This window comes from Anser cygnoides, chromosome 1 (assembly GCF_040182565.1).
Source record: "Anser cygnoides isolate HZ-2024a breed goose chromosome 1, Taihu_goose_T2T_genome, whole genome shotgun sequence".
In the NCBI taxonomy this organism is placed as follows: domain Eukaryota; kingdom Metazoa; phylum Chordata; class Aves; order Anseriformes; family Anatidae; genus Anser; species Anser cygnoides.
In genome coordinates this window covers 61,844,037-61,859,709 of record NC_089873.1, presented here as the reverse complement: position 1 = coordinate 61,859,709, position 15,673 = coordinate 61,844,037, and the positions used below count along the sequence as shown (strand labels likewise).

Sequence of the window (15,673 nt, the reverse complement as noted above, 5' to 3'; positions counted from 1 at the left end):
GGAAACAGAGCTCTTTTCATGAAATTCTAACCTTCTTTCTTGCCTGGCGAGGAAAATAACCATTTTTTTTTTTTTTGTTTGTGTGTTTGCTGAGCAGCTTGTGTTGAAAATCAATGCCATTTATGAGGCACGGAGGGGAAAGAAACGTGTCAAGAGACTATCGCAGTCTACAGAGAGCAATTCAGGGAAAGGTAAAGGAACTTTGAATCATCGTACGTCTAAGACTTTTTGAAGACCTAGATTTTAGGCTGACTTGGTCGTTCATGTGATGTTTTTCAGTGCTTCTTCCAGTCCAGTGTGAGACTGAGTTGGGGCTTCCACCTCTTCTTTTGGAAAGATAAAGGTTGTTCCACTGCCCAAGGGCCTTTCATGACAAGGCACTTTTTTCGTTTTTCTCTCTTCATTTTCATTTCATGACTTTATATGATAACCTCATATGTCGCACCAAAAATGCCTCCACTTTTTGATGTTTATTTCTGGAACTGGCTAGAAGCTTTTGAGAAGAATGTTCTGTCCAAAGAATCTGATTTGTTGAGATCTAAATATTCTGTGGGAATGTGTTACTGTAATGAACTGTCCAACAGAAGATAGCAGAGTTTTGAAACAGTCCTGTTTTCTTCAACATCCCAATAAATAAATAGCCTCAGTTGGGAATCAGGGTTTGTAGACTATTGACTGTAGGACCATCTCCATCATCTCAAGATTAAGACTTTCAGCTTCTCACTGCCAATCAACAGCTTACCAAAAGTGTTCAGGTACTTCAAAGCAATTGTTTATAAATATCTAATCTATGCAAAACTTTAAATTACGTCTTTCCAACATAGTAGTTTTTTTTCTAAAACACCCCAATTTCCAGTGAAAGGTGGCCTCCAGCTCTGTTTCCCACAACTACTTGTTACTGCTTGTCCTGTTTTATACATAAAACAGGTGGGTGGGTGTGTTTATATGAACCATCTCCATTTTTTATACTCCTCTCTGAAGCATCTGAGGCATCGACAAAAACAGGCTATCGGACGATATAGGTCCTGAGTCTGATTCATTCCAGCAGTTGTAGGGATTTTTGTTTGTTTGCTTTTGCCCCTTGTCCTACTTTTTGTTTGTTTGTTTTTACCCCTCGACTACTGCATATGAATCAGTATTTTGCTTTCATGTTGTGCTTTTACAGATGTGGATGAAATACTGCTCTGTCATTTTATTCTTTATGCAACTTAGGGCTGTGCAAAATTGATTTTGTTGCATTTTTTTGGGTTCCCTGAATGAGTGGGAAAATACTGAGGTTGGTAAGTTAAATGTCTGTGGGTGTATGCATCCTTGAAACATATGAGGCTCTTGAGATCTGTATTGTCTTCTCCCTGAAATTGTTAGGCCTGGCTTTCTCATGTCAGCGACAAGAAATGCAGTTATAAATAGGCTTTACTTACTTCATTTTCCCCTTTCTTATTTTCTAGTTACAGATGAAAACAGTGAATCAGACAGTGATACTGAAGAGAAACTGAAAGGTAAGGCAAATGTGTGAAGAGAGCAAATAGCTCCTGATAAACTCTTCTTTGAGTTCCTGGGTCAAGTTCTCTCCTCTGTGTTTTGCCTTTGGAGTAAGAGCTTGTTTCCACTCAAAACACAGTGAGAAGACAAAGATCTGGAAACTGCAGAAGAAAATCCAGGAGCAGAGGACTTTAGGAATCCAAAACAAACATCTGCTCCAATTCCCATCAAAGCTCTTTGCACTACCTTTCATAGGAGCTTTCCACGGCGTGTATGGTGTGGAAATAAAACGAGGTTTTTCTGAGTGCACAGTCATAAATGTGTGAACAGGCTGACAGAGGCAGTGTTGCAGTGGGACAGGGTGTTCACTAACCCCACTACTCATTTATTAAGGGAGAAAACCCACCAGCCATACTGGCTAGCTAGGGAAATGGAATTGCACTGTATGATTTATTGCTAACTAAACTCTTCTGCGTTGGCTGAGTTGAGATAAAGTGCTGCATTCTTTGTTTTGCTCCAGTAGAACTGATATAGGGTATACTGGTCTCCTTAATTCTCTTCTCAAAACTTCTTGTATGGGTAATTGGATGTCACCCTTGTGACATGCTGGTGGCGTTACAATCTCTTGAGAATTTATATGGTGAATTAAAAATCCTGATGAAGTTGGAATACAAAACTGAAACTCCTTCACAATCCAGTTTCCTGGTTGACATTCACACCTGATCGGGGTAGCAGGTCAGTTCTCAAGCTGAAAAGAGTTAAAAGCAGCAGTTTCCACTCTGTGTTCACCACAGCATATTGTGCTTAGGAGTGCTCATGCTTACCCTCTTCCAGTTTTTTAGAACAGACACCTCAGCCTGAGTTCCCTCTCATGTTTGGTTGTACTTCCCACATAAGAACTACTGGAAAATCTGGAAATCTTTGGTCTGTACTGCTGTGTTAGCAAGATCAAGCTGAAAATCGCTTCCCCTGCCTGCCTTTTGACAGGTTCTCAGGCTATCCTAGAGATAGAGAGAAAGGGTTTGCGCCCAGATTGCACAGGAATTGCATCCACAATTGCTTTGAAACATGATGTTATGAAATACAGTGCACGTTCAGTTGTAGCTGAGAAAGACAGTGTAGATGTGGCCAAGAAGACTCAAGCTCTTGTCTGTTCCCACTTGCCACAGTGAATCATGTGCAACACCATCACCTTGTTTCTGTGTAGGATGTCTAACTGCAGCTGGGAACTTACAGTGGAGGGGATGATTCAGATGGTCAGAGGTCACCTCAGATCAAACAGCACTGGACTCTGGACAATATCCAGATCCATACCTGGATCTGAGGGTGCAAAAGGCCTGCATGTCTAGATAAGTGTGAACAGGAGCTCTGGCACTTGCTGTTTGCTCTAGCTAAACCTGTATTTTTCTTTCTGCCTGTTGAACTGTGGACTTCCCTATTTTTGAATAGAAAAAGGAGATGATTTAGCAAGTATCTTTTATTTGGGACTTTTCAGTTTTGTATGTTGTACTTAACAGACCAAACACACCAGCCAGTTACCGCTGCTTAGCAAGTCACTGTACATGAGCTGAGACACAGTAAATCATCAGGCACCAGTCATCAGACTGCATGTCAGAGCCAGAAGTACTGACCCTTGGGAAGGAAAAGTGTTTAGAGACAAACTCTGCCATGATGACAGCAGTACAATCCTGGTATCTTGTGTAGGTTGCACGGAATATAAACAATGCAGAGCTTGAGTGAGATTTTCAGAAGCACTCAGCATTACTGTGACACAGCTCCTTTTGAAGTCCCTGGTAAAACAGAGGCCACTTCTGGAAGCTTTTGAAGAATTACAGCCTTAAAGCAAATGGTGTAATAGCTGATGAGAGAAAGGAGTCTAAGTCATTTTTCTAAGGCTTTAACTGTCCTGGAATTGTGTCACTCTGATTTAAGAAGCACCTTAGGATTGCTTTAAGTTATATTGTCTGGAACAGTCCGTGACTACTTGACCAGACAAAAGGTCAAGAAGTATGTACCATCCCCCAGAAAGCTCTGTCTCCAAGCAGATGTGTTGTGTAGTTGGAGTTTCTGCAGTATCCCTGCGGTTGTTGTTTCTGTCAAAAATGTTGCATTACCACCCGCATTAGCGAAAAGCACTTTGTGAGAATGTGCTGTAGCCTCTGCTTGTAGTTAATTCTCTCTTTCTTTTGTAGTAGGGCTAAGGGAGACTCATGGAGATTTAATTTGAGATGCAGCTGTAAAACAAAGCAGGGGGGAGGTCTTAGGGAATCTCATCTGGTCTCTTCCCAGCAGGCAGCTTTTCATTACTTTCCATGCTGGAATGTTTATTGTCCCACAGCTCATATGTGTTGCAGTTACGGCTTGCTTGGCAGTTTTTCTTGTTTTCCTATTGTCTTGGGAGAACTTGTAGAAACACAGTCCTGAGAGATTCGCTTTAGGCAGAGGAAGGTCTGTCATGAGCCAGCCTTTTTCATTTGCACCTCTTCTCTTGCTTTTTGTTGCTGGCCTGTAGCCCGGCACATGTTACCAAAGCTGGGGGTCCCCAGCATTACTCAGCCGGCGGAGCCCTAGGCTGACCCACGTGCTGGTCTTGTAAAACTGTGGAGATTGCTACCCCCAGCCTCCTCTGAGCAAAGGTGATCGATCACCTAACTGTGCTGGCTTCAAAAGGCACATAAATGAGTGCTAGGATGAATGCCCAGATATTATCTGTTCTGCTGTGTCCCGCATGGATCTCAGTTTGGCTTGTCTTCAGCTGCAAAAGCCATCTATGAAATACTTGTGCTGCCAGAGCTCTTCAGGGTGGTGATACTAACAAGATTATGTCCCATCTCTGTCAATATTTATAGTGCAGCTTACAAATGGTGCTTGCCTCTTGCTCAGCCACTGACAAAACAAACACAGTGAGGTGGTTTGAGTTTATCTGTAAGTCTCTGCAGAGCCCTGTCGGTGCTCTTTACAAAGAGCTAGACAAAGTGACAAACTCTAATCTTTTTCTTTGTAGCTCACAGCCAGCGCCTGGTCCATGTGAAATCTCGCCTGAAACAAACCCCGCGGTACCAAACCTTGGAACGGGACCTGATCGAGTATCAAGAGAGGCAGCTGTTCGAGTACTTTGTTGTGGTGTCGTTGCACAAGAAGCAGGCTGGAGCCACCTACGTCCCTGAAGTTACCCAGCAGTTCCCACTGAAGGTGTGGTGCCTGTCGGGAAGCTCTGGCTGCTGTGTCTCAGAGCGCGTGGTGCATTGCGCTGCTGGAGGAGAAGCCACAGCTTCTCCGCCAGTTGCGTGTATCAGAACCCCCTCTGCTGTGGCATTGTTCAGTGAGACCGAAGACAGAGGGGCTGCAGCAACCCCCGGAGAATTGTTATGACATTCCTCACTGTTGAAAGAGCAGCTGATTCAGATCTTTTGCTGCTCTTGGCTATGACTTTTATGTAGCTATTCCTTTCTCCCCCATTTATTTTTTCTTTAAGGAAAACCGACACTTGGGAGAAGATGTGTTCTTAAAGGGAAGGCACAGCTTTCACCAACAGTTTAGCTGAAAACAGGGAATGAGAGAAACAGAGAGCCAATGTGACAGCACGTCTGTAAATGCAGTGTAACCAGAGTTCCCCCAGACTTCAGTACTCTTGTCCCTTGCTGGAAGGTGTGTCCCAGCCTGGAGGCACAATTGAGCACAGGGGCAGGTGTTGCAGACACAGGGCTTGGTGGAATCGGGGGTACAAAGTTGCTTTAAGATATCTAAAGATTAGGTGAGCCAGAATCACAGAAATTTTAATATCTTCCAGGCAGAAGCTTAGCCTCTGTCATCACCTCTTCATTTGTCACAGGAAAAATATTTGAAGTCATTCCATCCCCACATGACTAATTGGAAACATTCCTTCTCTCTGTTCTCCGCTAGCTTGAACGCTCGTTCAAATTCATGCGTGAGGCAGAAGATCAGTTGAAAGCTATTCCCCAGTTTTGCTTTCCTGATGCAAAGGACTGGGCCCCCATCCATCAGTTTGCCAGGTAAGTACTGTACTTTGTATTGTGGCTCATGAGAGATGGATTTATGTATCGAGCTAATTAAATATGAGGGCTGTTATGGTAGAAGGTTGGGCAGAGCCCTGGGAGGGGTGTATTGGAAATGCAAAAAGATCGGGGGCTTAATGGGTTCATCTGTATGTCAGAGGCTTTGTACGTGGGTGACGTTCTGGTTTCTTTTCATTCTGGTTTTTCTTTCTGCAGTGAGACGTTCTCATTTGTCCTGACGGGGGAAGATGGAAGCAGGCGTTTTGGATACTGTAGGAGGCTGCTGGTAATTACCCCTTCTTTTTCTTCTAGCAGAAGAGGTGCAACCTTCTGTGGGGTTGTTGTTAGTGCTACCTGTTGTGGAAAGTAGAAAGCTGCTGCTCTTCTCTTCAGGTGTGGAAAGGATGGTAGCAGAACAGCTTTGTTCTCTTCTACTCTGCTCAGTGAGTGCTAAGGTCCCTCTCTGAATGCCACCCTCCAGCGCAGACATGGTTCTTTTGCCTTTTCCTTACACCAATGCTTAACGTTATGATCACAGACTGTTGCTTCACCACTAAGCTGGACATAGGGTTTCTCTCCCTTAGGTTTACATTGCTAATAAACAGTTGACTAAACCTGGTCCTGTAGGCTCAGAGTTGTCTCTGTAGAGCAGTTTACCATGTCTTGGCCATTTGACTTAGGAAGGTTTGGGTCATATCATGGGTGTACCTACTTCTGCCCTGTTTTAGTGAGCTGTAGAACTAAGAGACCAGTCACTCTATCTCTGCAGTAGTTACAACTCTGATATTTTCTTGCTGTTTTGTGTGTGTGTGTGTATTTGTGTTTGTCTTGAAAGCCCAGTGGGAAAGGGAAGCGTCTCCCAGAAGTTTACTGCATTGTGAGTCGCCTCGGATGCTTCAATCTCTTCTCTAAGGTGAGAGGGGAGAGAGAGGGAATTTGTGCAGTAGGCCAAAAGGGACCCAAAAATAAAGTCAACGGAAGAATGGAAATAAGGGAAGGTGATGGCAGAAGAAAGGGCCTGAAATGGTGTTGGCAAGGCAACTGCATGCTAATTCCAGAACCTAGCAAAAGTGCAGTTAAAAGGAAAAAATAGATTGTCAGCTGTTGCCTTGCTCCTTCAGCAGAACTACCAGCACACAAGCGCTCAGAGATTAAAAGGTGGAGTCCTGATTCTGAGAAACATGGGGAGCTTGCAAAGTGTAAGCCTTCCATTGACCCCCCTGGAGCTGGGTTTCTCGTGCTGAAGAAAATGCAAGCCTTTCAGTTCCACGTTACTTTCTTCCTTGTGATTCAGGGCTCCACATCAGTGTTGTGCTAAGGAGAGAATGCTGGTGCACTTTTTTACTGGTGTTGCCTCCCTCCTCCTGCTTTACACGTTTTTGCGGTTTCATGGTTTCATTTCAGATCTTGGATGAGGTTGAGAAGAGACGGGGCATTTCCCCAGCCTTGGTGCAGCCTCTCATGAGGAGTGTCATGGAGGCACCTTTCCCAGCCTTGGGCCGGACAATTACAGTCAAGAACTTCTTGCCGGGCTCAGGAACAGAGGTAAAAACACTAGCCTGGAGAGGGGGAGAGTTAGGGCAGCAGCTGGTGCAGTACTGACAACTGGAAGGTGGGACTGTGGCGTAGCACTGGAGGTGTTCAAGAAGGACGGATTGTCTGGCAGTTTCGAGGGAGGAAGCTAAGGAGTAAGATAGGGGAGCAGAGGGGATGGCATGGAGAGTTCTCCAGTGACCTCAGAATCAAAAAGGAAGTCACGGTAAAAGTAAAGGTGGAGGCACATTAGCCACGTGGCAGAATGAAGCAGGACGTTGGTGCTGTGGCCAGGTGCCACAGACTGGCAGGCTCCATGCTACCCAGCACGTGACCTTGGATCTGCTCAAGGACCTCCCCGCTTAATTCCCTGAACTCAGGATTAATTGCATGTGCTCTGGCATCTGTAATGCAGAATCACCGTTTGTGTGGGACAAAAGAGGGAGTTCTGGTTAAAAAATATCTGAAATCACATAAGGGCAAAGCCTTTCAAAACGTTGTTTTCACAGCAAGGAGGTGAGGGTATGTTTTGCATCTCCCCCACCGTGATGTGAGGACAGAGGGAGGGTTTAAGAGAGCAGAGCTTTGGGGGATTGCGTTGAAGGGCTGTTGGCAGAAGTAGGGAGCCAAATTGAATGTGGTCTTGGCCATGCTTCCTGTTGGGCATGACGTACCCTGAATGTGAGCAAGGGGAAAGAGACAGAGCTGATGGAGGTTTTCTCTAATAGGGAGCATGCCAAGTGTAGACGGTCAGCAGTCTGCTTGAGCAGACAAAACCAACCGGCCCTATTTTATCTAGCAATATCAGTATACATATTGCTGAAGTCAAAACTGTGTAAGTCACACAAGGACCAAAACAGAAAAAATGAAGGCTAAAATGAGTTACAGCCAGTAGAGGACAAAGTACGTGTGTCTGTAAACAGTGGAATTAGTGAAACCTGCTTCCTCGCTCTCCCTCTTCTCTGAGCACGGAGCAGTTTCCGTGCCCCTGCCAGTGCCTTTGTGCCAGTGCACGGGGGAGCTGTTGCAAAGCAGGATGTGTGCTGGCTGTGCACCGCACTGCCCGTCTCTCTCAGCAGGGACACTGCGCTGTTGCAGCGCACCTCTCCTCCATGGGTGGCTGCTTCCTGCAGAATTTAATCGTCCTTGGGACCCCTGCTCATTGAAATGGGAACCTGGCCAGCTGGGGAATCAAAAGTTAAGGCAGGAGGAGGACACCAAGTGGGAGCATGACTACTGCGAATCCAATTTCCTTGGAAACCCGGACTAGTAAGGGAGGATCTGTGAATACGTTAGAAGGATGAAACAGAGAGAAACACTGAGTGCCGACACTGGATTGATTTCTTCTTCTAGCATTAGGAAACCTTTAATGTACAGAGAGTGAAGACAGGCTGTCATATTCTATGTGGTTTTAGCCTTCAGAAGGAAGATTATTTACAATCAGACTCTTAATGCTATTAACAGCAACAACGAGAGGGTGAGGGTACAGGGCAGAGTAGGAAGAGTTTGCTGAAGGCAGTATTGGGGTAATCAGGAGCTGAGGAGATTTGGGATATAGTTCTGTGAAAAACAACTGCAGTGTTGTCTTTTTTGCTGTTTCGCAAAAGCAGCTGTTTTGCAAGCAGCTTTGAGAACATCAAGTCCCAGTGGAGTAGAAAAGAGAAGGCCTAGTGTCTGCATTCAAGGAGAGGAAGAGTGAGGAGGATACAAGGGAATGTAACAGGACCGGCCTAACTCTGATTGCTCAAAGTATGTAGGAACAAACTACATAATCAGCTTATATGAATCGAGAGGATCATAAAGTAGTGAGAAATAGCTTGGATTTGTGAAGAGTCGTGTTAAACTCATGTAGTTTTCTTCTCTGAAGTACCAACTCTAGAGAGGAAAACGTGGAAGGCTTTTTAGGGAAATGTGGGAAGGCTTTCAGCATAGCACTACGTGCTGACATTCTCGTTAACCAAACTCAACAGGCCAGGCTAAATTAAATTTCTGCAAAGCACATGCATAGCTGGTTAAAAATCCGCACTCGAGGAGTAGATTCCCAGTGGTGTGCTTGGCAGGCTGTGAGAATGGTTCGGCTGTCTGTTTCTAGGATCCGTGGTGCTCGGTAGTGATCTCGTTGGTGGCATAAATCCACATTTGTACAATTGGTAGATGACAGCACTGAGATGGGATGCAGGCACTTCGGAGAGATAGGGATTAAAATTCAAAATGACCTTACTAAATTCAAGATTTGGTCTGAAATTCAGCATGGATAAGAGCAAAATGCCGTGAAGGAGAAATCAGCAGTCTAATACGACATGGAAGTAACTGAATGAGCAGCGGTACTTCAGAAAATGATCTGGTGGTGTAGTGGCTCATAAAATGAGTGGAAATAACAATATGATGTTATCAAGATGATCTCTGGCATTGTGAAGGAAAGTGAAAGGATGAATAATGAAGGAAGGCAATTTTCCTGCTCTCCAGCATTGGTGGAGATTCATTCGGAGTATCGCTTTCAAAACAAACGTAAATAAACACCAGGAGAAAGCCCCACAGAAGTAGTTCCACTTACTAAGTGGTTTAGAAAACACAGGCAAGGCTTGAGAGAATGGTTTGCTTAATACGGAAAACAAAGGGCAAAGAGGGACAGGTGATAATGACCTTCCAATAGACAAGAAGTTTCCTACAGAGCAGAAAGTGTCCAGTTGTTCTGATTGTATACTGAGAGTAAGACAACAAGTCGGAGAGGCAATTTGCCACTGAGAGAGTTAAGCTGTAGGCTTGGTGTTGTTAAGGGTAGTTCAGAGCTAGAGTAGATTTTATTGTGGGGTTTATGAAAAGTCTGGCTTTGGAAGTTTTCAAGAACAATTTAGTAAGATCTGTCTAAGATAAGGAGTATGAAGTGCCAAGATGATGTGACAGAAATTATTTAAATAGATATGAGCAAGGGAAAATGCCCACAGGCTACAAGGAACTCTTTTCTGTAACTGGTATAAAAATTTATGGTCAGTAGATCAGACATGGAGATTCTTGCAGTAAAAAAAATAAGTAAATCGTATCTGTGAAAATAAGAATGAAAATCAGAACAGTTCTGTGCCACTCTGTTGCTTGAATGTCAGAAAGCCTGGAACCCACTCTTAGCTGGACACAAACTAGTTTTCCTCCTTATGAAGAGCTCCCTGTCCTCAGTCCAGTGGGGTGAACATGTGAATGGTCTCATGCTGTGCCCATTGGGGTGGACTCTGGATGGTCCTCAGCTTCCTCTGGAAGAAGGGCTTGTGGGAGGTCTTTGGAAGATTGTGTCGGAGGGCTGAACGCCGTGTGGTGTCTGGCAGCGGAGTCAGTACTGCTTGTTAGCTTGTAAAATATCCGTCGGGTCCTTGCTTCCTCGGTGTCAGCGGATGGTGAGAGCTGACCTGTGGTCTTTTCCTCTCCAACAGGTAATTGAGCTGCGGCGGCCTCTTGACTCCAGGCTTGAGCATGTTGATTTTGAGTCCTTGTTCACATCCCTCAGCGTGCGGCACCTGAGCAGGGTCTTCGCCTCCCTGCTTCTTGAAAGGAGGGTGATCTTTATCGCAGACAAGCTCAGGTACCCTCTTGCATTTCCTTAAACAAAACGCTGCTCTGGAGGGGAAGCTGAGGAGACTGCAGTGACTGATCTCTTTGCCCTGTTCTTTTTTTCTTTTCTGCTTTTTTCCAACTCATATCTGATGTAAGTAGGGCTGTCATAATTCCCAGGAGCGGGGAACTCAAGCCATGCACCATATTTTAACTTGGCAGCTTGCAAAGAGCGAGCTGCTTCCATCCCCATAGAGAACCAGATTCCCTTTCCTCTAAAAGGTTTCAGAGTAGAGCCCTGGTACTGAGGAGCCAACTCTTGGACCTCTTGGTCCATGGTGCTGCACAGAGCCGTGCTGAAGTTCTGAAGGTGAGACCTCAGGCAGAGGTAGCTGTCCCTTCTGGATTGTTCCCTGATGTCACAAAATTTGTTTCTTAAAGCTTTAAAACTTCAGCTTGAATTTTAATATTGGTTCTTTCCTAAAGATTTGTGGAGGAGGAAAGTAAAGGATGCGGCGAGGGGGATGGGGACAGAGGACTTCCCTCTTCTATTTTTAAATATGCTCAATTTGCCTTTTTTTTTTTTTTTTTTTTTAATTTGCTCTCCAAAGTTAGAAAAATGGGCCCAGGTTTCTTTAAGATCTCCTGCAGCTGGTGGCTGGCTGCTCTCCAGCCCTTGAAGCACTTGAGGATTTAAGGAGGAGAGTTCGCCAGGGCTGGGGAAGGAAAAGCTGCCTGGATGAGTAATGACACCGAGGAGCGTGCTCAGGTTTCAGGAGCATACAGTGCCCCTAAGCTGTCTGTTCTCACAACTTCCAGCCAGCAGGCTGCAGTCCTGGGACTGAGTGCAGGGGCAAAAGATGGGGAGGCCCCTTCTACGGGAAAGCTAAGGGAAAAAACTCATCCTGCAGGGCTCCAGGGCTCTTGAGGGCAGAGCTCAGGCGGTCTTATCATAGAATAGGAAAGCTGGGGAGAGGGAAGCTGTAGTATCCTGGCAGCGCTGGCTGCTTGCAATTTTTGGCATCTGCCTTGGGTCAGGGAGGGGAGGTTCGCTTCTTTATAGTCAGTGATACATTATACGCATAGATGTTTGGTGTTCTGGATATTTAAGCCACACTTGAAATGCAAAGCATTCAGACTTGCAGAGAATTCATCCAAAACTCTGTATTTCTACATATATGATTTATGTGATAATTTATGATGACAAGCTTTGTTTTCGAAGGCTTTTCTTCCCTGCTATAGAATAAATTTTACATTTTGGGAAAATCTGTTAAGGACACAGTTGATATCTTAATTTCTACATGAGGCTGGGTGGTAAGAATGGGAGGTAGGGTTTGGGGCTTTTTTGTATTTTTAAGGCATCTCTTCAGAATGAACCTTTACTTACCAGATCTTTTCCTATCAAATATCTTTATGGCTGCACACCACTGTGTATTCTGAGCATGCTGTGTTACAGAATATCTCTAATTCAGAGCACTTCCATGGGTTGATACTTGTGTTTTTTCCCCCTGTATCTTCTGTCAATATATCCAGAATCTTTAGGAATGAATCAAACTGCCCAGGCCTGTAAAAGACAAAAGAGAGCTATAGGATCATACTTTCTAGAAATTTCTAAATATAACATAAACTGCTTTCTTTGGTGGGGGGGGGAGTCATGTTTTAAAGATCCAGGTCTGTTAGACCACAGGACTCAGATTCAAATATTTATTGTACGCTTGCCAGCCATCTACAAGGCTTTCACCATTTGATGTATGTGAGAAGACCTTGCTCCTAGTGTCAGGCAGTTTCAGGAGAGTCTTAATTTTATTTTCCTGGAACAAGATAGGAAGTTTCTCTGGTTCTCCTTGTTGTAGAGAAAAAACTTGAAAATGACCCCAAAGGACTGCAAAGGCTTGAAAAAGAGAAAACAAAGGAAATAACCCTCAAAATGAAGTAAACTTTTATTTTTAATCCAGTCCAGTGACTTGAGTGCACTGGATTGGTGAGGCTTTCATAAATGAGAGGTCTGCAATCTACTGTATTTGTTGGTAGAGATTCCATGTTCTGGATGTTGATGGTATTGTAGGTACAAGGCCTTCTGTCCAAATGGTGCTTTTCCTGGGACAGGAACACACTGAACTCAATGAATACTAAATAGTATTTACTTCAAGGGTGAAAATGCTAGTTTCAGGGGAAAGAAAAGAAACCTTTTTTGGCAGTAGCTTAAGAGAAGGAAAAAACGATAAAAGCAGCTGTTCTAAACTACTCAGAGGTTTGGAATGCTAGAAATAATCCAGCTGAGATGGATTAGTGGGGAGAGTGCAGGTGACACGATGAAAGATGCGTGATAAATGTAATTTGCAGTTCTTCATGCAGGCACTATCAATAACTATCTGTACACGTGTGTAAGGTACGTATGGGTGTAAGTGATGGAGACAATGATGTATGCAGTTTATTTTTGTCTCTTAATTGCTATAAAGTCAGGCCCTGGGAAAGGAAGATGAAAGGTCTTTTGCCAAGTGCTGTGTGAACTGTGAAATGTTTTCAAGCTGAGCCAAAAAAAAATGCATCTAACAAGTGTACAGCAAGTGAAATACTGTCTTTTCCATCTTTAGAATGAACATTGAGTGTTTTTTAAAGACCCGTCAATCCAAAGCTTGGCAGCGGAAAAGGAAAGAATTGGGTTTATGAGTTGTTGGTTTTTCTCTGTCGCTATGGGAACTGGAGTATACATCCCCTCGCAAGCCAGGAGGATGACTTTGTGAAAACTGTGTAGGTCTCTACAGTCTTCCCCACCTTAATTCACTCCTGTACTGTAAAGTTTAGTCCTGGGGCAGTGGAGGCAGTGGCACAGGTTAGGCACTGCAGCTCTGTTCGTTTCCAGTTGAAACCGCCTGGCACGCAGCTCGAGGCATCCAAGGCCAACGTTTCAGTAGGCATCTTCCAAATAAAAGCAGCCCGATTTCCCAAGCTGCCTAGTGCCGGGCAGCTTTTGCTGGCCTGAGTGAGACGTGTTCGATTCAGAGGGCTTTTTAAACTGGAAGATTTACACAGGCTTAAAATCAAGGCACCGTTTTTCCAGCTCTCCTCAAAAGCCTGTTGTGGGTCTGACCAACTCAAGCAATTGCATCTGCCCCGCCAGAAACCACAGCTGTGTCAACAGCACAGAGTGGTCATTGTTATCAAAGGCAGATCTGAAGAAGAGTAGACACTTTAAATGTGGTCATCCCAGGAAAAGATAATTAATCATTAAAAGCAGCCCTTTCTGTGCGCCACAAAAGCAGCTTGGTCTGTGCCTGTGAATTCAGCCTCACAGATTTCTTGGTTTTGTGTTGTGGCTGGGGAGAAGAAACCCAAGGAGGAGGTATGTACGTCAAATAATAGCACCATTTCTTCAGATTCCCTTAATGCTTGCTTCTTCACGTGCAGCAGCTTGCCTCTCTGGGAGGCAGCGGCTGTCCCCACCGCTGGTGGAGCCTGGCAGCATCCTGGCAGGGTGTGCCAAGTCACAGTGCAGAGTCTGGAAGCTCCCCGCGCCTATTAAATGCTCTAAACCAAATCCGTGATGCATCATAAGTAAATCCAGATGTTAAGCAGTGTCAGAAACCCAAAGGTGTTTGTAAAATAAATCCTACTGTAGCAGAGCTTATATAAAAAAAAAAAAAAAAAGGAAGTAAAATCAAGCCATGCTGGCATTTTGCAATTTAACATATTTTCAGCATTTTGGTTGGTGCAGGGAGCAAAGGGCTTACTGGCATTAAGCTCCAGAAGGCTGATCGAATCAATAATATTTTTCAGAAATCTTTTAAGTCTCCCAAACCTAAAGATTCAGTTTAGTGGGTTTTTTAGCACATGTGCTCTCCTTAGAAGCAGAAGGGGGGAAAACCTGTAGTCAGTCTGAAGTTTGGGAAGAAAATAACCAAACTGAGCCTCCAGCATCCTTCCCCTGAAGCTGTTGCAAATCGTCAGTGTCTTTTAGAGCAAGTCAAGCTCGTCTCAGAGCAAGCTTTCCCTGGAGAGGAAGAAGAGTTTCTACTTAGCTGGAGCTGGTTTGTTCAGATTCTGCATTGACCACCTCTGTGTAAGGTGCTACCAAGAAGCTGCGGCTGCAAACATGCAGCTTTTGCTGCATGTTGTGCTTTTGCAAACATGCTTTGTGTAGGATGCTGTGTGGGGGAAAGGCTATTGTTTAAGCAAACAAATAGGTACGCTATCTTCGGTCTGATCAAGGGAGTGCCCAGCCAGGGAGATCTGTACATCAGCCAATATCCAAATCAGCCCTTTAGGGAAAGAATATGACGTGGTTTTTTGTGTACTTTGGTACTTTTTAGCCCCTATACTATAGGAATCATTGTCTCCTGCAAGCTCCTGTGCAAGGAGCATCAGGTGTACAGCTCAGCTGTGATCTCTCTTCAGGAGGCTGAATGAACCCATGGGGATGTGCTCAGGATCTTGAAAGTGTGCTTTAGAGACTTAAAAGTATTTTAGGATTTGCTGTTGGAACCAAAAGCCTTAAAAACAGTATCTGCCTCCCACAGTGAACTTCTTCGGCCTGATATTAGTGCATGGCACTCCCCAGAGCACCCTGCGATCCCATGGGACAGACCCCTTAATTTCTGGTGGCACCTGGAGCACAGCAAGCCATACGCAGCACCCTGGGTCAGTATTATTCAAATGGCAGCAGTCAGTGTGGTGGCTGTGGTGCGCACATCCTGGGCTTTCAGGATTTTCAGTAGGGATTTCAATAGGGACATTGGCTGTAGCTGTCCAAAGGCATCACTTGCCCTTTTGGTGTAAGATCCCTGGTGGACACTGAAGCAACCAGTGCTTTGAGAGTGCTTTGAACTGCTCCAGCTGTGCTGAGAGACAAGCCCATCTCACGGGAACGGGCGTCCAGCCTCCTGAGCAGTGTCCACAACCCTGGTGGCTGCATTCACCTGCTACGCAGACAGGTACGAGCTGTGTTGCCACTGTGGTGTAGTTCAGTCTCCACTGCTGCTGATGGCTGAAGAGCACACAGTTACACAGATTGCACAAAGGGAATTTTTCAGGCTGGATTCCGTTGCATGGCTCGGTAACCTTGTCTGATTCAGGACAGGGCTCTTACACCATTGCAAGCTGCA

At 44.8% G+C, this 15,673-nt stretch overlaps 1 protein-coding gene across 3 annotated transcripts in view; it reads left to right on the top strand.

Moving 5' to 3' along the window:
• Window positions 1–15,673, top strand: part of DENND2A (DENN domain containing 2A) — a 58,529-nt gene that overhangs the window by 34,994 nt on the left and 7,862 nt on the right. For 2 of the 3 annotated variants that reach the window (XM_048078835.2, XM_048078891.2), the window contains exons 7-14: window positions 98–191; window positions 1,449–1,499; window positions 4,487–4,674; window positions 5,386–5,495; window positions 5,715–5,784; window positions 6,334–6,411; window positions 6,903–7,043; window positions 10,454–10,602. In XM_048078835.2, coding sequence (XP_047934792.2) covers window positions 98–191; window positions 1,449–1,499; window positions 4,487–4,674; window positions 5,386–5,495; window positions 5,715–5,784; window positions 6,334–6,411; window positions 6,903–7,043; window positions 10,454–10,602 — 881 coding nt within the window. The remainder of the gene's footprint in view (window positions 1–97; window positions 192–1,448; window positions 1,500–4,486; window positions 4,675–5,385; window positions 5,496–5,714; window positions 5,785–6,333; window positions 6,412–6,902; window positions 7,044–10,453; window positions 10,603–15,673) is intronic. The other variant, XR_007169014.2, reaches the window with a different exon arrangement.